This window comes from Rhizophagus irregularis, chromosome 5 (assembly GCF_026210795.1).
Source record: "Rhizophagus irregularis chromosome 5, complete sequence".
Lineage (NCBI taxonomy): Eukaryota > Fungi > Glomeromycota > Glomeromycetes > Glomerales > Glomeraceae > Rhizophagus > Rhizophagus irregularis.
In genome coordinates this window covers 2,870,115-2,894,082 of record NC_089433.1, presented here as the reverse complement: position 1 = coordinate 2,894,082, position 23,968 = coordinate 2,870,115, and the positions used below count along the sequence as shown (strand labels likewise).

At 29.0% G+C, this 23,968-nt stretch overlaps 9 protein-coding genes across 9 annotated transcripts; 8 read left to right on the top strand and 1 right to left on the bottom strand.

The window, feature by feature from the left end:
* The first annotated feature begins 1,700 nt into the window (after positions 1 to 1,700).
* On the top strand, positions 1,701 to 4,319 carry OCT59_025168 (uncharacterized protein). The gene is made up of 2 exons (XM_025316987.2): positions 1,701 to 2,792; positions 2,882 to 4,319. The coding sequence occupies exons 1-2, from the start codon at positions 1,740 to 1,742 to the stop codon at positions 3,458 to 3,460; spliced, it is 1,632 nt and encodes a 543-aa protein (XP_025179212.1). The 5' UTR covers positions 1,701 to 1,739; the 3' UTR covers positions 3,461 to 4,319.
* A 2,968-nt stretch (positions 4,320 to 7,287) lies between these two features.
* OCT59_025167 (uncharacterized protein) lies at positions 7,288 to 7,646 on the top strand (the record flags this gene model as incomplete). Its single annotated transcript, XM_066136548.1, has 2 exons — positions 7,288 to 7,411; positions 7,480 to 7,646. 2 exons carry the CDS (start codon positions 7,288 to 7,290, stop codon positions 7,644 to 7,646), a joined length of 291 nt encoding a protein of 96 aa, XP_065991907.1.
* A 4,473-nt stretch (positions 7,647 to 12,119) lies between these two features.
* OCT59_025166 (uncharacterized protein) lies at positions 12,120 to 12,732 on the top strand (the record flags this gene model as incomplete). The annotated part of the gene is made up of 4 exons (XM_066136540.1): positions 12,120 to 12,303; positions 12,394 to 12,405; positions 12,477 to 12,560; positions 12,641 to 12,732. 4 exons carry the CDS (start codon positions 12,120 to 12,122, stop codon positions 12,730 to 12,732), a joined length of 372 nt encoding a protein of 123 aa, XP_065991906.1.
* A 322-nt stretch (positions 12,733 to 13,054) lies between these two features.
* OCT59_025165 (uncharacterized protein) lies at positions 13,055 to 13,695 on the top strand (the record flags this gene model as incomplete). Its single annotated transcript, XM_066136531.1, has 2 exons — positions 13,055 to 13,295; positions 13,388 to 13,695. The coding sequence occupies 2 exons, from the start codon at positions 13,055 to 13,057 to the stop codon at positions 13,693 to 13,695; spliced, it is 549 nt and encodes a 182-aa protein (XP_065991905.1).
* A 589-nt stretch (positions 13,696 to 14,284) lies between these two features.
* OCT59_025164 (uncharacterized protein) lies at positions 14,285 to 14,539 on the top strand (the record flags this gene model as incomplete). The annotated part of the gene is made up of 1 exon (XM_066136520.1): positions 14,285 to 14,539. One exon carries the CDS (start codon positions 14,285 to 14,287, stop codon positions 14,537 to 14,539), a length of 255 nt encoding a protein of 84 aa, XP_065991904.1.
* Positions 14,540 to 15,954: 1,415 nt separating this feature from the next.
* On the top strand, positions 15,955 to 17,452 carry OCT59_025163 (uncharacterized protein; the record flags this gene model as incomplete). The annotated part of the gene is made up of 2 exons (XM_025331979.2): positions 15,955 to 16,199; positions 16,282 to 17,452. The coding sequence occupies 2 exons, from the start codon at positions 15,955 to 15,957 to the stop codon at positions 17,450 to 17,452; spliced, it is 1,416 nt and encodes a 471-aa protein (XP_025179216.2).
* Positions 17,453 to 18,353: 901 nt separating this feature from the next.
* OCT59_025162 (uncharacterized protein) lies at positions 18,354 to 19,039 on the top strand (the record flags this gene model as incomplete). The annotated part of the gene is made up of 3 exons (XM_066136508.1): positions 18,354 to 18,535; positions 18,632 to 18,705; positions 18,798 to 19,039. The coding sequence occupies 3 exons, from the start codon at positions 18,354 to 18,356 to the stop codon at positions 19,037 to 19,039; spliced, it is 498 nt and encodes a 165-aa protein (XP_065991903.1).
* Positions 19,040 to 20,216: 1,177 nt separating this feature from the next.
* OCT59_025161 (uncharacterized protein) lies at positions 20,217 to 20,489 on the bottom strand (the record flags this gene model as incomplete). The annotated part of the gene is made up of 1 exon (XM_066136500.1): positions 20,217 to 20,489. The coding sequence occupies one exon, from the start codon at positions 20,487 to 20,489 to the stop codon at positions 20,217 to 20,219; it is 273 nt and encodes a 90-aa protein (XP_065991902.1).
* Positions 20,490 to 22,528: 2,039 nt separating this feature from the next.
* Positions 22,529 to 23,398, top strand: OCT59_025160 (uncharacterized protein; the record flags this gene model as incomplete). The annotated part of the gene is made up of 1 exon (XM_025325833.2): positions 22,529 to 23,398. The coding sequence occupies one exon, from the start codon at positions 22,529 to 22,531 to the stop codon at positions 23,396 to 23,398; it is 870 nt and encodes a 289-aa protein (XP_025179217.2).
* Positions 23,399 to 23,968: the final 570 nt, after the last annotated feature.

Here is a 23,968-nt window from a genome sequence, read left to right as displayed (position 1 = left end):
ATGCATCGCTCAAATAAAATTTATTTATTAAAGAGTAATAATTTTACTATCATCTATACAATATGTATGATATAATGATAATATTAATTTTCATTGACGCGATAACGCGATTTCACGACAGGTCATTTGCCCGACAGGTTTGTGCAAAGTTATACACGAACACGTGATCAAGTGCGGCCGTCGGGAAAAATGTCCGGCTTTAGGGTTCAAAAACAAATATAGTGAATTTTTAATAAGCTGATGTTGAGCATAAGTTTTGTTTTTCAATTTCATAAGCTTTTGATAATAATTTTATTAACATTTACGCAATCATTTCAAAGTCACTTATTTTTTTTTACACTTATTAATTTTAATTCTTACATTCTATCAAAATTTTTTTATAAAAAATTAAATTTATATTACTTTATAATAAGAAAATATTGAATATAAATAAAGACATATTACAGAATATTACTACTTATTCAAATAAAAATACTCATAATTATTTGTGATACCTAAGCAACACTCAGATACACTCAGATATTCATTACTCGACTCACAAAATAAATATACAACAAATATATCTTTATAATAAGCATAAAATATCAGGAATATCTAATAAAGATCTTTAAAATATTACCATTGGTCTTTAAAAGTATAATGCATAATAATAGTTTCGAAAGCTGAAATACAAAGAAACTTGTATACTGTATATCGTAAGACTTTAGTCATAATATAGAATAGATAATTTAACTTTATATTAAAATAGCATATATTTTAAGAGGACTACACCAGTAAAGTTTCTTTTTCAGAAATTCAATACATATGCTTACTAAAAATATATTTAAAGTTTCTGGAAGGGAAATTATAAAAAGCCATTCCCTTAAATTATTGGACCAATTGATCGATTACAGTTTTTGGATTTTATTTTTTTTGGAAAGAGGATTGATTAGCTAAGGCATAAATAACCTATTGTTTTACATGCGGCAAAATACATATTATTAAAAACATCTTTTTTAGAATAGTAATGTTTCAGATATCCCAGGAAATGATATTATTAATGAAAAAAAAAATACTTTAAAACGATTACTTAAAATTTTTTTGTATTTATTTAATAATAGTTACAATATTACTTAATATAATACACTACCCTTACTTAATCTTATGAAACAAAAGAATACAGATTTAATTGTACCCAAAGATCGATGCAAGAAATTAAATGATTTTCACCAATACAAACCCTTCGCCAGACCGATCGGCCCGTGGGCGTCTAAAGCCATGTTCATTCACGACAATCAGATGTCTAGTGTCCAATCATGGCATGTACATCACGTGATCGAACACGGCTCAATATGGAAATTAGCATATTTAGGTTGATCTCCAGATTTTATCGAATTCCGAAATTTAATTATCGGCGTTTCTTATTAACCATAATAGAATGAATGTTTGTAAATTATCCCCTCTCCCCCTCAAATGTTTCATATATTGTATATGTTTGGAAATTTTATCTTACAATATACTTCCACGGATGATTACATAAAAACATGGTTATCACACATGTAAATCAATTAATTATACCAATAGAAATTCGCTCGTGTGAAACATACGAATAAGTATAATTTTGGGTGGGAATTAAAATAGATTTCAAACAGGTAAAATGATAGACATTTCGATCGACTCGAATTTGCTATATATACGCGCGTTTTTGAGAAAGAAAGAAAGTAACTTTGAAAAAAAAACACATATATATATTCATAACCATGAGTTTATTATACACAATCCTTAGTGGTGCTAACCTAAAAGATATTTTCATCACATTATTATCTCTAATTTGTTTATATATAATTCGTTTTTATTATAAACATTTTACTCGTATTAATCCACTTCCTGGTCCAATACCAATCCCATTAATAGGTAGTTTTGAAATTTTTAAAAATGATATCGATGCTTGGTTTTATAAATTAAATAAAAGTTGTGAACATGATGGTGTATTTGAATTAAATATTGCTGGCAATAGACAAATCGTAATTACTCGTGCTGAATATGTTGAAAAATTTTTGGCATCAAATTCATCATCTATAAATCATATTATGAGGACCGCTAATAATGGTCTTTTAGATTTATTTGACCTTGAAAAGAAAGGTGTAGGATTGAACCATGATTATCAACATTGGAAATTTAATCGACATATTTTTTTACAGGCTGTTATGCCATTAAGTTCAACTAATAAACCAAGTCAATATGTGAATTTATTATTCGAAGAAATGTCAAACTATTGGATAGATTTAAAACATAAAAATGATGACTCAGTAGTTATTGATATTTCTACTTGGATGCGTCGATTTACGAGCGATTTTATTTCTTTGTTGACAACAGGACAACAGATGTCTACGATAAATTATTATTATCGTATGATAAAAAATGAAGAAGTTACCAAAGAGATGATTGATTCTGAAAATTTTATTGAAAGTATAAATACTTTTGTATCAGATAATCAAATTTTATTTGTACCAAAAATTTTGAGAAATTTTCCTATTATTAAAAGTCGAGTGGATCATATGTTGGGTAATTGTAATTATTTTTATGGAAAATTGGTAGAAATTGTCAGAAAAAGAAGAGAAGAAATGAAAAATTCTGATGATATAAATAAATTTATTTCAAAAAAAAATGATTTACTTACATCTCTGATTATTGCTAATACACAATATGATCCTCAACCTCAAAAAAATGCTGTTCCATCATTATTAAGACCAATGACTGATGATGAAATACGTGGTGTTATGTTCGATGCATTTGTCGCTGGTACAGATACGGTATGTTTGTTTGTTAAAAAATATACTTACATTTTTATTATATTTATTATAATGTGGTTAACAAATATTTAAATGTTTTTATTTTATAGACGGTAAACACTTTTTGTTTTGCATTATATTACTTATCGCATAATCCAGATGTTAAAAAGAAATTGGTAGAAGAGATTGAATCGGTTTTCCAAGATGATTTTAACAGACCAATCACATTTGATGACCTTGAAAAATTAAAATATTGTGAAGCAGTAATTAAAGAAACATCAAGAGTAAGACCCACAGTTAGCATGGTATCGAGATATAGTAGTAAATCTGATAAAGTAGCAGGATACGAATGGCCATCAAATGTATTATTTATATTGTATGTTCGTGGAATTAATACCAATCCACTTTACTGGAAAGATCCCGAAAAATTCGATCCAGAAAGATTTTATGATCCTCAAGAGATTGAAAATCAACATAAAAATTCATTTTCAATGTTTGGCGGAGGTCCAAGAATGTGTTTAGGTAGAAAGATTGCAATGATTGAAATGAAAACATTATTAGCATTAATTTATAGAAAATTTGATGTTGAATTAGTAGATATGCAAGCACCTCTTCAAGTTGAAACATCAACTATCACCATCTGTAAAGAATTAAACGTTAAACTCACTCCTAGAAAAAGAGTGGTTTAACAGATACTATATTTAAAGTACAATTTAGCATAATAACATAAAATATCATTAAATATCATTATTTCATAATCAATATTAGAATTATAAGTCCATAGGTATGTTTAATAGTTTTATGGTCAGAAACCGTGAAAAATTATTACATAACTACTTTATTTTTCATATAAATATCCAATAAAGTAATTTATATTTATATTCATATTTGGAAAATAATTTTTTGTGTTTGTCGTGAAATATACAATTGATTACAATTAATTTATAACAATCATACAGTCATGATTGTGCATAATAAAAATACCCGGCGGTATTCTTGGAATGCCTCCGTCTCCTACTGTTTTCAAGACCAAGGTGTCATCGCCTCCATTCGTGGTCGCGATTTGGTCGTTAGTGTTAGAATTATTTTCGGCTTTTTTTTTAATTTGTCCCTATAATTTGTACTGCGACTTTGTATAACTTTGTGAAATAAAAATAAAAATAAAATTGCATAATAAAAATATAAGAACACTTAAACTATGGTTAACCTTGGTAATTTTGGGCAATTAAGTCGTCCTTAAAAGTATTTGTTGCTGTAATTAAAATTCAACAATAGCACGCACTATCTAATCCAAATGATAAATTCATGTAGCTCAAGCTGTGAATTAATTTTTAGAATAAATCTTAAGGATACGGTACATTTCGCCGAAAGCCGTTTCGCCGAAGGACGTTTCGCCCAAAAATAGGGCCAACATTATGCAGAATTATAAATAACTCAGGCCAGAGATTATTTTTCGGCGAAATGGCTTTTCGGTGAAATGTCCCGATACCAAAATGGATGAAAAATAAATTAGTATAAGAGATTATTTTTCGGTGAAATGGCTTTCGGCGAAATGTCCCGATACCAAAATGAAAAATAAATTAAAAAGCTTATAAAAAAGGAAATGCGAACATTCATGTGACGGGAATGTGACTTACGTAAATTTGTGTAAATATTATGTAACCTTTTGTAAGTTTTTGTGTGAACTTTGTGTTAAACTTACGTAAATGTCAAATGATTTGCCTGACGCACGTCTGAATTTTTGGCACAGATAAATTACTATAATCATTTGCCGATCATTTCGTCTTTGAAGGCCAATTTATCGATCAATTTTTTTGAAAATATTTTAAATCATGCATTTAATTTTTGGATGTAATGTTGAATTAATTTTTTTGTTTAATTTCAATTCTCTCTTCAACAAATGAGATTCGATTTTGATTCGATTATCGATTCCAATCCCTACTCTTGAACTTTAATGACGAAATGGAGGTCGTAGAAAAAAAAAACATTAGTAAAATGAAAAGAAATAACTTTAAAATGGATTTAGTTCATTGGACTTTAGGGGCTTGGCGGCTTGCATATTCCAATTTGAAAATAAAAATCAGTTAATGATAAGGCTGATTATAACAACTTGCATATGATCTAGTTTATAATGTGTGGCTAAGTCAATAACTTTAGAGGCTTTGGTGGATTGCTGTTTTCTTTTTGTAAAAACCGGTCAATGGTGAAACTGTTAAGATGCTGATTCCAATTAACATTCTATTTGATATCTGGTTATCAAAACAATAATTGGACTTTAGGGGCTTGGCGGCTTGCATATTCCAATTTGGAAATAAAAACCAGTTGGCTGATTATACCAACTTTCATATGACCTAGTTTATAATGTGTGGCTAAGTCAATAACTTTAGAGGCTTTGGTGGATTGCTGTTTTCTTTTTGTAAAAACCGGTCAATGGTAAAACGGTTAAGATGCTGATTCCAATTAACATTCTATTTGATTTAGTTTATAATATCTGGTTATCAAACCAATAATTGGACTTTAGGGCTTGGCGGCTTGCATATTCCAATTTGGAAATATGTTTTTTCATGTGAAACACGTTCAATGTTTGAAACGTTCGAAATTTTCGTTTGAGGGATGATCTATTCGAGAGATTGTAGTAAAAAATAATGGTTATCCTTAATCAAATGAGTCATGTGAAAATTTATTTAAAAACTTTAATGATCGTCTATCGATGTGTCATATATGGTTTGGTTTGTAATGCCGACTGATTTATCCATCATTGATGTAGAATATTCCCACCAGTTTATTTGTTACATCAATGAAACTTAATCAGTAATCATTATTTTATTGAAATTTTTTTTCACACAAATAAGCCTTTTTCACGGATAAAGTTTGTACCCGATCCAAGTATTACAGTATTGATTGTTTCTAATTTTGGCAATTGCATATAACTGTAGTACGAAAGTATATGTTCAAAATATTTTTAATTATTAAAAAGAAACGCTCAAATTATTTGTAAAAAATATTATTTGAAGGAACAATATACACTATTTATCGAAAGTTATAATGTAAGTATTCTTACAATTTGTTATACATATTTTTCGGTACAACAAAAAACAAAAAAAAAAGAGAATTAAAAGATTTAAAAAATATTACAAAAAATGATTTTCTCATCTTGTTCTACATTTATGGCAAATAGATTGATAAAAATTCCTGACTATGGATACAAATCGGGATACTGACCATGGGTACAGTATACGTATTAAAATGTTACATCCGACCAATAAACAGTAGAATGGAACTTTTAGTTCTGTAAAAGGATAAAAAAATAAACTTTTTTTTGTGTCATTATCAGATATTTGATGTACAGCCATATGAAAAAAAAATGTATCTATCGTATGATTAATTTTACAAATTTTTTTATGTTGTGAAATCTCTACGGAAGATGCGGTAATTGTTTTTTATAATTGTTCCGATACCGAGAAATTTTGCCACATTTAACAAGAAATAAAGCTACAGTTACAAAATTGCAATGTTTCTTTTCAAACGTAGATTTAATAAGTTTAATTAAAAAATATTATAATAAGTTTTATATTTTTAAAAAGACATAAATAAAAAAACGGTGGCTTAGTTGTGCCCCTGATGTGGCTTCCTGACAGGCTTGTCAATTCATATGATTGTCAAAATGCAGTGCAGTTCAGGATATGATGGTACAAAAAAAAATCATAACCGATCAGCGACTCATAGCCACGTTATTCTTTTTTAAACTGTATATTATATTACACAATGTTACATCAAATCCAACATCCAACGGGCTGAAAAAATTTTTTTTTGGGGCTGTAATTTATTTAACGAAAAAAAAATTCATAGAAGTTTCTTTCATTTTTTAAAATAAAAAAAAAAAAATTTTTTTTCCTTTGATATTTAATAAAAAGATCTAAAATTTTTTTTTTTCCGACAATTTCGATAATAAAATTAATAAAATAAAGGAGGCTGCAATTTAACATGGGAAAAAAATCGATTTTTATTTGTTTATTTCAGCCACATCAATTGCGTATCACAAACAAGTGTTTTTGTTGATCGTTTACCTGTTTATGGGATCATGAAATATTTTTCTTTTCAAATATAAAAGGAACCTGGGATCAGGGTATTTGTAACTCTATAAAAAAATCTTTTCTTTTAAATAAACAGAAAGAAAGATTTAAAGAATGAATACCAACGAATTATTTATTCATTTTAAACAAACAATTTCTTTTTTTATTAATAAACTATCAAAAATTAAATTTTATAAACATTCACACCTCAAACACAAAATGTATGAGCCTATGAATTATCAGGCAAAATGTAGACATAGAGGATATAAAGAAATTTTTCGCGAATTATATCTTTTCTGACAAACTTGATATGATCGATCGCGAACGCTCATTTATCGAAAGCAGATTCCTTCAAGGTTTTGTGCATTACTAAATGAGCAATATAGCACAAATCATTCTATGCCGTAGATTACCCTAAAACGGCTAGCGAATTTCCAGATTTTATGGAAGAAACAAATTTAGAAAATTTCGATCAAAGATTATATGAGGAGTTTTTGGATTACGCACGAGGAATAATGATTCAATTCGGAATTAATACTGAAATTGAAGTAAACTATTATTACAAAAGTTGATAAAAAGAAACTTGGAAGCAGTAATTCCAATTAAAAGACATTATAAAAAATTATTCGAACAAGAATTTTTTATCGAAGGATCTATTGTTATTTTACCTGATGCTCGTAGTAGAATGGAGTCTAAAGCTTATGCTTGGTATTATGCATCATATCATCCTTCTGAAATAGATTATGATTCTTTTGAAAATATGATATCATGGATAAAATGTCAACAACCAAAACAGTTATAATGCGTCCATGGAACTAATGGATTTATTAGGACCTTATAACTTAGTTCAAACGGCAATTATAATTTTGATCAAGATCAAAATTTAATTGAATTATGATCGGGGGGACAACTAGTAGTTATTTTGGGAATTTTTTTTTATTTTTTAAATATTTCTCCATTAAAAATATTTTAATAGATTCTTAAAAAGTTTTTTAAATAAATTTTATAAATTTTTCAAATAAATTTCTTAAATATTTTTTTATTTTTTAAATTATAATTAATTATGATCAAGATCAAGATTTATAGCTGACACAGAGAAATTGGAACTTATTATAATAGCTAGTTATTTTGCAATTTTTTTTTCAAAAAAAAAAATAAAGAAATTTTTTAAATATTTTATACCTTATCAATTATAAAGTTCGCGATCAATAATTAAACTAATGCCGGCCTCTAACGTAGGGGTAGATGATAATAACTATACGTAGGGTTTTTTGACAACACTAACACGACTAATTATATTCATATAGTATTCATATATTGGTAAAAATCCTCAGGTCATAAAATTCAAACATAACACGATGCAACATACAATTTTAATACAGATAATAATACTCACATGACGACCTAACTGAGTTCATATGATTTAGCAAAAATACTTCTAAAAATAATTGAAAAAAATTTTTTACAAATTTTCTAAAAAATAAATATTAGGAAAACGGTAAGTCCGGAGCGAAAAACTAAAATTTGCATTATAAAGTGAGAAATACCCACGGGTAAAATTCAATTTTTAAATTGATTTAGACTCCGGGTATTTTAGTGCTATACAAACTTCGAAATATAATATTCAAATTACAAGTTTTTAAACTTTTCTAAACGTTTATTTTTTTCAAACAATTTTTTTGCCGTTAACTTTGGAGTTTAATTCATTTTCCTTCTCGTTAAAACTTTTTCTTTTAAAAAAAAAAAAAATATTAAAACATGTCAATACAATTTCTTTCAAAATTAATTCATAATTATATTGAATTATTAGACGCTAATGTGAAATTTTTTCGTGCACATATGAATATTTTGTGTTGCCGTTCTCCGTATTTACGGAAAGTTTTGATAAAAAGAATAGCGATAGTGTTTTAGATTGTCGAATATATCACCTGATATCTTTCAAATTATTTTAAGGTAAAATAAAAATTATATAACATCTTTATGAATTTACCATAATCTTAAACTGTTAAATTTTTGTTTATAATAAAGGTATATTTATGGCGGTGTCCTTTCATTGAATAAACTAGACACTTCGGATGTTCTTAAAGTCCTAATAGCTGCATCAAGAACTAATCGATTATTTACAAAATTATTTAATTGAAAATGAATCTCAATGGATGGAATTCAATTTACTTCTCTAACAGTAATTCAACAATTCTGTACGAATTTGATGGCAAGATCTCCGGATAAAATATTTAACTCAATTGATTTCACGTCAATTCCTGAAACATCTTTAGTTCAACTTATTAATTAAAAGTGATGATTTACAAATGGAAGAAATTGAAGTTTGGCAACATGTATTAAATGGGTATCGCACAAAATCCTACTCCTAATACTTGGTCTGATAATGACTTCAAGACAATGGAGAATACTTTACAACATTGCTTATCATTCATCAGATTTTTTTTATTGAATTCTCACAAAAAGTTCGCCAATATCAAAAATTATTTAAACGTCAATTTTATATTTGGAACCTAGAAATATTAAAGTTAACGATTCAAAAATTGTTAATAATTTGATTATTTCACATGATTGACAAGAGAGTTATTATAGATAAATTTTCTCAAATCAGAGAATTATATTTACCATATAAACTAGAATTGCTACTAAGACGAAGCCGAAACGGATTTACTACTAAAAAATTTCATACTTTATGTGATGATAAACCTAATACCGTCACATTTATTAAAGTAAATGGAACGAAAGAGATTATTGGTGGATATAATAACTCTTTAATATAAATTCTGATACGTGGGGAAATACGAAAGATAGCTTTATATTTTCTTTTATGAATGAGAATAAACTTTTTAAATATGCTATTAAGAAAATATATCTCGTGCAATAAGTAATTATTATAAACATGGTCCATGTTTTGGTATTGACCTTGTTATACGGTCAATTAATGAAGACACAAATACATAATTATAATACCTTTTACTATAAAAAGAATTATTATGAAAAAAGAATAAAGGATGAAGGTAATTTCTTAATAGAAGATTATGAAGTATATCAAATTATTAAAAATAGAAACGTAAATTTTAATTAAATTTGTATATTGTTAAATAAAAATTTTTTAATATTATGATAATGATAATTCACTCTGCTCTGTAATAAATTGAATTTAATAATTTTAAAATTATGAAATGCTTTTTTATATAACTAATAAAAAAAATATAGGATCATTTCTCATAAATCTGTTTTTGCTCATAACTTTTTATTTGACTTCTATTTTAAAAAGTTTATTTTTCGTTTATAGGAATATACAGCATACTGTTACCGTTCACCGACATCTAGTTTTATATATTTACATTTATCATTTATTAGAAAAGTAGAAGAAACTATTATTAATCAAATGAATCAACCTGCGCAAAATGCAGGTGCATAGAATATGAATAGACTATCAATAATTTTAAAATTTTACCGAGTTAAAGTAAAATTACATTATCATTACACCATCCTTTACGATCGAGAACAATTACAATTAATTCGATAATAGAATGTGATTAATATAAGAAAACAACAACAAGACGTTGCCCACTATTAAAACTTTTGAATAAAAGACAAAGTAGAAATAATTTCAATTGAGGCGTATGGTTATGAATGTGATGTTTTTGTGGCTGAAAATTGCATTTAAGAATGTGTCACCTGATTGGCTAATTTTTGCAGTTTTCCAGAATGAATTAGTGAACAGATAAGTATTTTATGCTACTAGATCGGTGAATCACGAATCAAACTAATTTCACGCTCTCCTTGGCTCTTTTGTTTCTTCTTTCCTGATCAGGATTATGTGTCAACTGAATTTATATAGTATAAATACCGATAGCATTAGATCAAACTGTCTTCTAAACTTTAAAACTTGCAATTAATTGATCTCCGTTGAATTCATTACCGTTTATATTTTGACTTGCAATTAATTGATCTCCGTTGAATTCATTACCGTTTATATTTTGACTTGCAAGTAAGACAATAATGATTAACTCTTAGTATGAGAATAACCATACACATAAAGTCATTCCGCATCTTGCATGGGATTCGCGAAGGCTCATTTAATATTAAAACATAAATAGTGTCATCCGCATTCTTTTAAGAGGTTTAGAGAGCGTGATATGCTATCAGCTATACTATTTGTATTATAGGGAATTTAATCGATTAATAACCGATATAATGATAAATTCACATTATCGATCAAATTTGGTCGATCAATTATACAGTGACACCTCTCTAAGTGCACCCCCCTTGGGACCATAGTAAAAAAATAGTAGAATGTGCACTTAGAGAGGGTGTGCATTTATAGAGAGTAAAATATTAAGAGCTCTTATAAGTTGGGACCAGGTCCACCGTGCACTTAAAGAGAATTTATATAGTGCGTGCACTTATAGAGGGTGCACTTATAGAGGTGCCGAAATTGCCGTTTTTGAAGTCGATCAAAATTTATCATCCATTTCATCCATTTTCACTTTTATTATTAAGAAATAAATCTTTAATTGCGATTCTTTTTTTTTTTGTTTGGAGTTTGTTGTTTTTTAATCTACATCAGATTTTCGCGCCAAGTTCTATAAATCTAACCAAAGAATTTTACTATCAAATTATTAAAAAATTAAAATAGAATTTTTGTAATGAATTTTTTAATTTTTTTTTTGTACATTATTCCGAAAAAAAAATTTATTATGAAATCTATTTTTCAAAAATTATTATAGTCAATATTATTATACCTATAGTCAACTAAAATGTGAAATAGAATAATTTTTTTTATTATCGTAGTATAGAAAACAGTTACTATTTTTTATTGTAAGTGATAAATGATAATAAATTCTAGTTAATTTCCGAATATCCGATATATTATGACATCTGGTATATTATGACTACATATTCAAGATATCTCACCCAAGTTTTGTGGGCGTGGTTTTTTGTGACACGGGGGTGACAAATAAATTTTTGACACTAAAAAAAACTGTCCCTCAGATACTTTTGAACTCGTGGCTGCACGTGATCAGGTGACACTTAAATGTCACTTGTTCCTTATATGGTGAAGATCGACACAAATCGCGTCCACGAAACTTGAGTGCCAAGATATCTCACAATGACGTGTGACAATCACTTTTTATATATTTACGCGATGGAATGTTTGATATGAAAGTTTGTGATACTTCGGACTCAGAAAGTTTGATAAGCAACGAGTTTATAAAGAACCCTTTTGTATTCTCTTGTCTTTCAAAAAAAAATTATTTTATGCAAAATGTCTGATACAAAAATTTGCAATATAATTAAGTATCTCACTTTTACTGACAAGGATAAGACAAAACTACGCACTTACTTCTATAATAATCCCAGTGAAATAGATAGGATGGTTAATTTTCTTGATACTTGCGAAACGGCTGATGAAAAAGTTGACTTTAATAAGGAAACCTTCTTAAAGACTAGTATGTTCTAAAAAATAATGTGACTTAACTTTTTGATATTCAGTACACATTAACTAACTTTGCCTTTTCTGGTCTCCTAATCCGATTTAGATGAACATCAAGGTAAGCCTTTGCGTCGTAATGATTGGTCAACATGAACGTGATATCGCAACGTATTATTGTTTTATTCTTAGATAAAATTATTGCTGAATTACAACAAAAAATTGCTGACTTACAAAACCAAACAAAAATTAAAATTATGGACAAATTTCACAATGGTATGTATTTAATTATTTTAGGCAACCAAAATGAACCAATTGTGACTGATCAATATTTCGCTATTCCAAATTTCCAATAGGGTTACAATTTATAAAACTGAAACCGTTGCTTCATTGCACTGGCTTAGAATGGACTTATCAACCAGCCAAAACTTTGTATGAAGATCTATGATATGAACTCACAGAACATTATAAATATACCGATATACCTATTCCTTTTAGGTGCTGGCAAGAAATGCTGAAGAGTTCAATTGCATACCTTTCACTCATGATATTATCTAGTATAAGTTGTTAAAGGATTGCTAGAAATCGTTAAAAATGCTATAAATTGATAAATATGTCAGGGAATATTGTTAATAGACCTAGGCCTAATAAATGCATTGATATTATTTTAGACAAGGTTTATAATAACTCTGTGCCTAAACCCATCAATCTTTGTCCTGGAGTATATTAGAAACTGTTATGGTTTTCCTTATCCTAGTCAATTCGAAAAGATGGTTGAGGTTGAAAAAATAAATGATAATTTATCTATTATTAGTTCGTATGAAACTCCACAGCAATGGGCTATTCGTGTAAAAGACGATTTGCAAACATTGATTGCTGAAGGCTATAGAAGCTTTTATCATGTATTTTGCCTTTTCGGATCATTTGGGCAAGGAGTAACCAAAACATACTATAACATCTGGGCGGGAAGAGAACTTCCCATCAGTTATCACAGACCTAGTGTTCATAAAAGTCAGATGGCTATCTGTTTTAAATGCTGGAAATTGGTGAAGATCACTGAAGTAAAACCAAGAAAAATATATTTTGATGGATGGCGCAGATAGGCTATGAGATTAAGTCCGAAGATTTAATTAAGAATCATTGGGATAACTCTTGCTTCAAGGCTGAGACTGCAACCATAGCAAAGAATACTATACCAAGTGATCCAAATTTCGAGCCAGCTTGTATTCCACCAGCCAGGCAAGAAATGATTTCACTAACTTCTTATCAATCATCAAATTGTAGAAGTAATACAAGCGAAATATTTATCTCATCTCTGTATGCTAAACAAAATAATTTACTACCATCTATAAACCATCTTAATCGGCCAGTGTTAAAATTAGAAGATGGAACAGAAATCACAATTGTTTAGGAGGAATTTTCTGAGAATATTCTTAGTATTTTTCCTGGAATCTAGGTTTCGGCAAATTTTTTGGCTATTGTCTAGGCGGAAAGTTTTGCCAGAAACATATGGAATACCCAAACTTCTGGGAATAAATGGAATTTCTGAACTTCCAGGAATATTTTTTTTCCAGGAATTTTCCAAGACTATATTACTTACCCTATTCGAACACATGACCAGCCAATCACATTTCAACGAACACTATAAGAGTTTGCTTGACCAATTACCCCCATCCATGAAAAAAGATGTATGGTTGCGTCTTACAACTCGCAAAAATAATCCCCTATCTGAAGAACAGGCTCCCGTTGCTGAACACGAAGCTCACGTTCCTCTAACTGCTTTTCAAATCCATCCAGCCGGGAAAAAGTGGTGGATCCCTCTGGGATCACATTTGCTTCGATCTTAATTTTCTGGCGATCTTTTTTCTTATAGTACCTATTAACTTCCCTAGTGAGCAACTCTTTTATATCTGGACGAATTCCTCTAGAACAATATTAAGAAAACCATTGAGGCTCAGGTTGAGGAACGCAAACGTCTAAAAGATGAATATGATGCTCTTATGGCTCGCAAAGAGAGTGAATATAATAATTGTATGGTAGATATGAAGCAGAAAATATTTTCATTTAAGCATCAGCTAGAAGACCAGCATAAATCTCACTCTACCGACTTGGAGTGGCAATACAAATCTCAGATTACAACTTTAGAAAAATCTATAGTCGTAAAAGATAAGGAAATTGGCAAGTTGTCTGCTACTATCTCCCAACTTAAAAATGATAAGAAGGATGTCCTATTATGTATGGTTTATGCGCTGTAACATGATGTAGTTTTTTTTATTTTTTTTTTTGTTAATAAAAAAGGCATAACTTCTATGAAGTGATCGTAATGATTTAGATTTATAATACGATATCCTAATTCTAAACCTAATTCTAATCGAAATCGTAATCGTATTCCTAATCAATTTGTTAAATAACTTTTATACTGAAGGTGGTTATGATAAAGGTAAATTTTAATAATAGATAATAATTTATACATTTGTTGGTTTTTTTTCATATATTAAAAATAAAGGAAGATGAAAAAACAAAGCAAAATTAATTGGCTTCTATTAATAATGCAATCAATTATTTTAATAAAATTTATAATAATTTGTTAAGATCAATTGGAATAATACTTTTTTAATAATCATCTAATTTGTTGAGATCTATCGGAATAATATTTTATTTTACAAATAAATAAATATAATTATAAATATAAATATATAATATATGGGGAACCCCTGCTTGAGAACGATGGCTCTTATATATATATATTATTAAAAGGATTTCCCACCAAATAAAAAAAGGCAGCGGAAAATAAATTGAAATCAAAATATATTTTTAATTTGTTTTCAGTTTCTCAAGCTACAATCTTGATTTTATCAACAGACGTTCCAGAATTCTTAATAATGAATGTCCATACTTCGTCGCAAACATTGCAGAAACTTAATTTCCTTAATATGCAGTAACTGCGTGTTTACAATGCGGTTACTATTACATTATGTAGTTACTGTATGACTACGATGCAGTTACAATACAGTTACTGCATATTAAGGAAATTAAGTTCCTGTAATGAAAATCGATAAGTATGATGTTTTTTTTATTACATTTTCACACAAAATTGCTTTATTACTTTTTTGATTTCAATTTTACTGTTTTATTTGATATAAAATGTGGTAACTTTAAATAATATAATGATCTCACGAGAAGAATGTAAAAGAAATAAGTATCATATTCAACTTGTATGGTTTAAGCCAATACATCATTCCTTTTTTTTATTACGCTAAGATCGTAAGTCAATTTATTAAATAAACAGTATAAAACCATTGATACAAAAAATTACAAACTTTAAAGAACTACCGGCTCAATAGTAAAACCACCCAGACAACTTTGGCATATGCATATAAGCAATACATCATTAATTGTAATGTGGCGTAAAATTTAAGATATTAATTTAGCCATATCTGCACATCATTACTATATTCCACTCGTTGCGTAGGTTGTCATTGTAATAATATTATTGTAGAGGAGTAATTCCGCCTATAATGTACTAGAACACAATATATAGCATTATTTCTGTAACTATAAATAATTGATTCAATAAAGTTTAAGGGAGTCAATTACTATAAATCTTTCAACCCGATTTAAAAAAAATTTTTTTCCTTTACCGTAACACTTTTTTAAAAAAAAATTTAAAATGGCAACCCAATTTCTTCCAAAATTAAGTAAAAACTACATTGAATTATTGGAAAACGGTGAATATTACGATATCACAGTTGAAGTTGGAAAAGATCCTAATGTGAAATTTATTCGTGCGCATAAGAGTATTTTGTGTTCCCGCTCTCCACATTTACGAAGAGCTTTGACTTCAAAGAATGATGATAATGTTTTAGCCACTGAATTACCGAATATATCACCAGAAATTTTTCAAATTATTTTAAGGTTAAATTATATACATTTTTTAATAAATTTAATATATCATAATCTTTTAACTGTTTTTAAAAATATTTAAAATATAATATAGGTATATTTACGGCGGTATTCTTCCATTGAATGAATTAGAAGCTTCAGATGTTCTTAAGGTCCTACTAGCTGCAGATGAGCTTCTTCTTCAAGAACTAGTTGATTATTTACAAAATTATTTAATTGAAAATGAATCTCAATGGATTGAACAACATTTTGAACTTGTTCATAGAACGAGCTTTCAATTTACTTCTCTAACAGTAATTCAACAATTCTGTACGAATTTGATGGCAAAATCTCCAGATAAAATATTTAATTCACTTGATTTCACTTCAATACCTGAAAGATCTTTAGTTCAACTTATTAAAAGAGATGATTTACAAATGAATGAAATTGATGTTTGGGAACGTGTATTGAAATGGGGTATCGCACAAAATCCTACGCTTCTTGAAGATCCTAATACTTGGTCTGATAATGACTTCAAGACAATAGAAAATACTTTACAACATTGTTTACCATTTATTAGATTTTTTTGTTTATCATCTAAAGAGTTCTTGCAGAAAGTTCATCCTTATAAAAAACTCTTAAGATCTCAATTTTATGAAGAATTATTAAATTCTCAATTAGATCCTGATAGTAAACCAAATGATGATATTTCATTTCCTAGAAATATTGAAATTGATTCAAACATTGTTAATAATTTGATTATTTCACATATTTCTAAATGTATTGATAAAAAAGTTATTATAGATAACAAATTTGCTCAAATAAGAGAATTATATTTACCATATAAACTTGAATTGTTACTAAGAGGAAGTCGAGACGGATTTACTCCTAAAAGATTTCATGAATTATGTGATAATAAACCAAATACCGTCGTATTTATTAAAGTAAAAGAAACGGAAGAAATTATTGGTGGATATAATCCTTTAAAATGGGAAAATTCTGATACTTGGGGAAATACGAAAGATAGTTTTATATTTTCTTTTAAGAAGGAAAATATGTTTTTTAAAGATGTTATTATTAGTAAAATAGAAAATTTATCCAGGGCAATAAACAATTTCCCTTGTAATGGACCGTGCTTCGGTGACGATGTGTTTATGAATTCTACTGAAGAATCGGCGGATTATAGTATTATTAACTGTAAAAAGGTTGATTATGAGAAAAATTTAAGAGATACAGGAGAAAATTTCCAAATAGATGAATATGAAGTTTTCCAATTAACCAGATAAACCTTAAAATTACTTTCGTCAGGTTTTAGATCGAAAAGCTGGTCAGAATTACAAATAGTGTCAGCCGACGATCTTCATCTTCACGTGACTTGTTTTAGTACGGGACGACCAGGACGTCGGGACGATATCTTATATTGTATATCGACGTTTTTGGCTTTTGCCTACATTGTAATTCATCTCTACCTATGTTTCTCTTTATTTGTAATAAAGTAAAATAAAAAAATTTGATTTTATTTTTAACTCTCTACTTTTCACGTTGTTATTTGCCTTAATTTTAAAAGATATGAAATTGTTTTTGAATAAATACTATGTTTTTAATGTATATTTAATTTTTTTAATAATTTTAATTAATGGCGCTCTTTTACACATATAGTCTGAGAACTTTGAACGAACTAAATTATAAACTTTGGCTGACTAAGTAAAAATTATATTGTTCGGTTTTTTTATTTAACGTAAATGTTTGTATAAAGATTTTGCAAACGAAATACTAATTATACATCAAAACTTCATACTCGGATTTGATTATTTAACATTTTAAATTTTGTACTATATTAACTATATTGTATATAATTTTATTTTTTTTAGTAAAAGTGAAAGTCTTTATGTTTAATAAAGTATAGTACAAATAAATCAGCTTTTTAACTCTTTAATTTATTGTGTGTACATAAGCTTTAGAATTACTACAAAAGCCAGGAAAGAAAGAACTTTTGGAGGAATGCGCTAAAAAATCTTTTAATTTAACTGCATTAAAAGAGTGAAGAGGCCGGGGAGCCATTTGAAGACGAAGACGAAGTTTTAGGTATTTATTTATAATAACTAGAACACTTACAAAATCTCAATATACTAAAACATTATCTGTCAAACTTCTAGCATTAATAGAATATAAGGAAAGCTTGTAAGAATGGAGTTCCAGCAAGACAACTTGCCCGTAGCAACAAATAACTTCTTACGACCAATAACGGGAGGAGTTTTAGTAGACGTAAGAGATACACCATTAGGATTTAATTATTTATACAGGGCAATCGAATTATCCGATAATACAGGATATGACAATTCATTTTTCTTAAACTTTGCCCTAGAAGAGTGTTATAACCGCGATACAAGAATCTCAAAATCAGGGATTAGTTTTTACAGTAAAAACAGGAAACTGTAATAACGTACTAATAACGTACATATCAGACGAGTTTGCGTTCCTATATTGATTAATTACGCAAATAGTCCATTACCACCTGCACCAGCAGTAGTAATAAGAGGTCTTTTTCGACGAACAGCAGCAAATTTAATTGTTAACCAAGCACAAGTACCAAATCTCTTAAATAATTTACGAAGTCCTGTACCAATGCAGCAGCAGCCGCAGGAGGAGCATTGAATGCGAATTTTAATGTAGTAGCATTAAATTCTTCAAACCGAAGGACATATCTGAAGCATTCGGAATACGCTATATTCAATGGGTTAGGAGAAACACCCGAAACTAGAAGGGCCGAACGTATGAAATTTATAGGAGCATTAGCGGATCTGTTCACAACGGCTCGACCAGGAATTTGTGGGCAGCTTTTGGAGGAGGACAAGCAGGAACAGCAGCAGTAGGAGCAGTAAATACTACTCCCGGAAATGCAGCTGTTAACAATTATGCCCCATGGTCAATAGAAATACTAGGACCGTAGGACGAAACTTATTAACAACCAGCACTTGAATATTGGTATCTCCATGTAGAAGGAGACCATGAAGTCATCAATGATAATATGGGGGAGCGATATGACCAGTGTACCCACCACTTGCCTTAGGACAGTGGCAGCAGGAATAGGAGTAGCAGGATGTTGAACCTTTTACGATAATGTCATGTGATCATCATGTGCCGGTTCGGAATTGATCGAAAGTTTGACATGTTTAATATGATTGACATATCGAACATATCAAACATATAAAATATATTAGATATATTGGATATATTAAATTTGTCAAATATGTATAATTTGTTAAATATGTTAAACATGTTAAATTTATTAGTAACTTAGTATATGTATAATTTTATTATAAAATATAAATACAGGTCAATATTTTAGTAATAAGATTTCTTTCAGATAACAACAGATAACGATAGTTAATAAAGTTTTATTAAAAGTAATAAAAGGTTATCTCAATTATTGTTCAAGTGTACAGTTTATTTATGTGAAATCCTTTATTCGTGATTGGATGTATATGCAGACGTAAAGTGCTATACTACACATCTGATTGGATATTTCTCGATATACGGTGCCAATTGTTAGAAATTGAGGGACACTCAGATTGGTATAAACCAATCCAAGATATCATGAAGAAGAGGATATGTTAGAAATCCTCCACCAAATATCCTTGAGCGAGGACGACTTAGAGGTCGATCCAAGAAGAGGATAATCCGATAGCAGTTCCAAGCCTCCAACGCAACCAAATCAATTTACCTCTCGAAAACAGTGGGAGTTGGCCCTCATAGAACATCCGGAATGGTTCTCAGACGAACTAGCATATGATCCAGAGGTAATCCGAATGCGGGAGCATTTTACAACCTGGATTTGAACGATATCGATCATCAAGTGATCGAAGATATTATGAGACAACGTCTCGAAGCACTCCGTCCTCAACGCGCAGTTCCGAACCAAGCTGCACTAGACAATCAGCCGATCATAGTAGTCATAGACTGGTGTCGACCAGTCTCCACCTGTATCTTGATCCCTTGATGTTGATGGTCCCCAATAATGATCGGGGTCTTCTTGTGACCATTGGATAGTCAGGACCTTGGTATTCTTCCCTTCTTAGCCCCATATCGATTAGGCTTCTTTCTTTGTGATGGTGGCGAAGGTAGTTTCCCTACCTTTACTATGCCTTTATCAAGGCAAATTATTATATGTTGCCTTTTTATATCCTTGGCACCTAGTGAGATCCATATGCTTGATCCTACTATAACATGTGGTTTAGTTTTAAACGAGAGGAGACCCCACTTTACTTCTATTTCAGAAGTAAAGTATCCTTTGATGCGGTATATTGCTGGGAATCCATCCATGTTACCTTCCTCCTTCTTCCACTCTCTCAGTTGGTCGGCGAAGGCTGATGTGAGGTATGTTTCTTGTCGTTGTAGATCGAGGTGGAGGTTTACCGTTATTAATCAGTTGGTGAAATTATTAAAACCAAATCAGCTGGTAAGTCCATCTAATGTTCCATTTAATATTTATAATACCGAACTGTTCGAGTTCTCATGTTTTTTAACTTTAAGGAGCCGGAGGACATAACTCCCTAATAGCTTTTTTCAATGATCATACGGCTTATGTAAATTTTCCAAATAATGTAATTGTAATATAATACTATTAGAAACAATGTAATAGTAATATAAATTTTTTTAGTAACCTATTAGAAAATATAATATAAAATTAGCTTCACCTTTACTTATGTGACTTCAACTAAATGTATTTAGTGACCGGTGCTTTATAACAAAAATTATGTATGACTTGTCAAACAAAAATAACATACACTACGCCTTATAAAATTCTCTATGTATTCCAAAGTCCAAGAATGGATAACTTTGGTCTAACAATAATATCCGCTGTTTCTAATTTTTAATCGAACATATGTGTCAAAATGGTTGTATAAAATTTTGAATATTTGTTACGTGATGATTTTGAGATTAAAATTTTGGAAATATGCTACAAATCTACAGAGTCAGATCATATTCCCAATAAATTCTTGTTATTGGATATTGATGAATTAGATACTTGTTATTCCATGAATATCAATGAATAACTAAAATATCCACCGATGTCTTGGAGGAAGGGAGAAGTACATCTTACACTATCTCATTGTGTATTAGTACGATGGATTTATAGATTTTATACTTTATCTATACGGTAGAATTATTGACCATCGATGAACACATAGTACCGATGGGATCTCTAGGAAGTTCTATATGCTGTCGTTGCTGTGACTTCATTATGCTTGTTAACATACTTGTCGGATTAGAGTATATCCCTTGAAATTTGTTCAATTCTTTTCACTGATGATAGAATAATTTAAAAGTAATAGTAAACATTTTGTAAACAAAAAAAAAAATTATTAGTCTAAGTGTAACGAAGGACTATATATTTATACGCAAGTTGTTTTGCAATGTCCGGATGTCCGTCCGGCAAAAGTGTCATTTCTTGATATATAAAAAGAAAAAATAACAATGATATTTTTGCTTCGCATGTGACATTGTGCAACAAAAAAATGGCACTTCGGACTTAATAACGGTTTCCGTTTCCTAGTTTAGAAAGAAAAGCAGGCATTGAAATGTGGATCTAACCATATCTAAAGCAATTACATATAAGTAAACCGATTACAAAACGATCTTCAAAAAAAAAAGGTTTCATTTCCCTTTAACTGTTAAAATTTTTTTAAAAAAATAAACGAATAAATAAAATAAAATAAACCATGTCAACATTTTTTACGAAATTAAGTCAAAACTATATTGAATTATTGGAAAACAATGAATATTATGATATCACAATTGAAGTTGGAGAAGACCCTAATGTAAAATTTTTTCGTGCGCATATGAATATTTTGTGTTCCCGTTCTCCATATTTACGAAGAGCTTTGGTTTCAAATAAAAAGAATAATGATAATGGTATATCTCATTTTAAATTATCAGATATATCACCGGATACCTTTATGATTATTTTAAGGTAAGTTATAAAACATTTAATGAATTTAATATGTCCATAATTAATAAAAAAATATTTAAAATATAGGTATATTTATGGCGGTGTTCTTTCATTAAATGGACAAGACACTTTAGATGTTTTCAAGGTCCTACTAGCTGCAAATGAACTTCTTCTTCAAGAATTAGTTGATTATTTACAAAATTATTTAATTAATAATGAATCTCAATGGATGGAACAACATTTTGAACTTATTCATCGAACAAGCTTTCAATTTACTTCTTTAACAGAAATTCAACAATTCTGTACGAACTTGATGGCAAAGTCTCCACATAAAATATTTAAATCACTTGATTTCACTTCAATTCCTGAAACATCTTTAGTTCAAGTTATTAAAAGAGATGATTTACAAATGAAAGAAATTGATGTTTGGGAACATGTATTAAAATGGGGTATCGCACAAAATCCTACGCTTCTTGAAGATCCTAATACTTGGTCTGATAATGACTTCAAGACAATAGAAAATACTTTACAACATTGTTTATCATTTATTAGATTTTTTTGTTTATCATCTAAAGAGTTCTTACAGAAAGTTCATCCTTATAAAAAACTCTTAAGATCTCAATTTTATGAAGAATTATTAAATTCTCACTTAAATCCTGATAGCGAACCAAATGACAACATATCACTTCCTAGAAATATTTATAGTGATGAAAATCATGGAATTATTGATTCAACAATTGTTAATTTAAATATTGTTTCAATTATTTCAAGATGGATCGATAAAGTGGATGTTAATCATAAAGTTTCTCATTTAAGAGAATTTTATTTACCATATAAATTTAAATTGTTATTAAGAGGAAGCCGAGACGGATTTACTCCTAAAAAATTTCATACTTTGTGTGATAATAAATCAAATACTGTCACCTTTATTAAAGTAAAAGAGACGCAAAAGATTATTGGTGGATATAATCCTTTAAAATGGGAATCTTCCGAAACTTGGGGTGAAACTAAAGATAGTTTTATATTTACTTTTAACAACAAGAATAACCTCTTTAAAGATGCGATTATTAGTTATGTAAAAAATATATGTTTTGCAGCACTTAATAGCAAAGTCCGTGGGCCATATTTTGGCTATGATCTTATTATACGGGCTCCCAATGAGTCCTCAGACTATGATGAATTTCGCTGTAGAAATATTCATTATGAAAGAAGATTAAGAGATACCGAAGATACATTCTTAGCAGAAGATTATGAAGTATATCAAATTGTTAGGAAATAAACCTCATACAATAGAATAAAAATTAAATTAAATTAAAATTTTGTAATTAATTTCTTTCATCGATATTTAAAATGTTTAATTCTTAACAGACTTTAATAAATAAATGAATGAAATGCTTTTTTTATAAAGAAAAATTATTTAAAATTTTACCGAACTAATTCGCAGTTCGGAATACTTCAGATGATATTTTAACCACCATATCCAATAACTGTGTTGTCCGTATTTTTTTATTCCACGTTATTTATCATGTTATTTCCGTAAATGTATCATATTCACGGAATTTTTTACAGGAATGACATGGTATTAATAATTTTTTGAAGCGACTTCCAGGCGCTATGTTCACTTGTCTAAAAGCCAGAAAACTTTAATCTCCAACCTAGAAAATTAATAAGCGACCAATCTGATTCAACTTCCTCAAAGTAATTTTTCTTGGAATTATCTAGATATACAGAATAGAGTTATAATATCATAAAATAGTTAACGCGCAAAATTTGATACTCACAGTATACATTTGTGAGAAATTTTCCGATTTATATTGCTTTTATACTCTTTGTGAAGATATCAATTGTA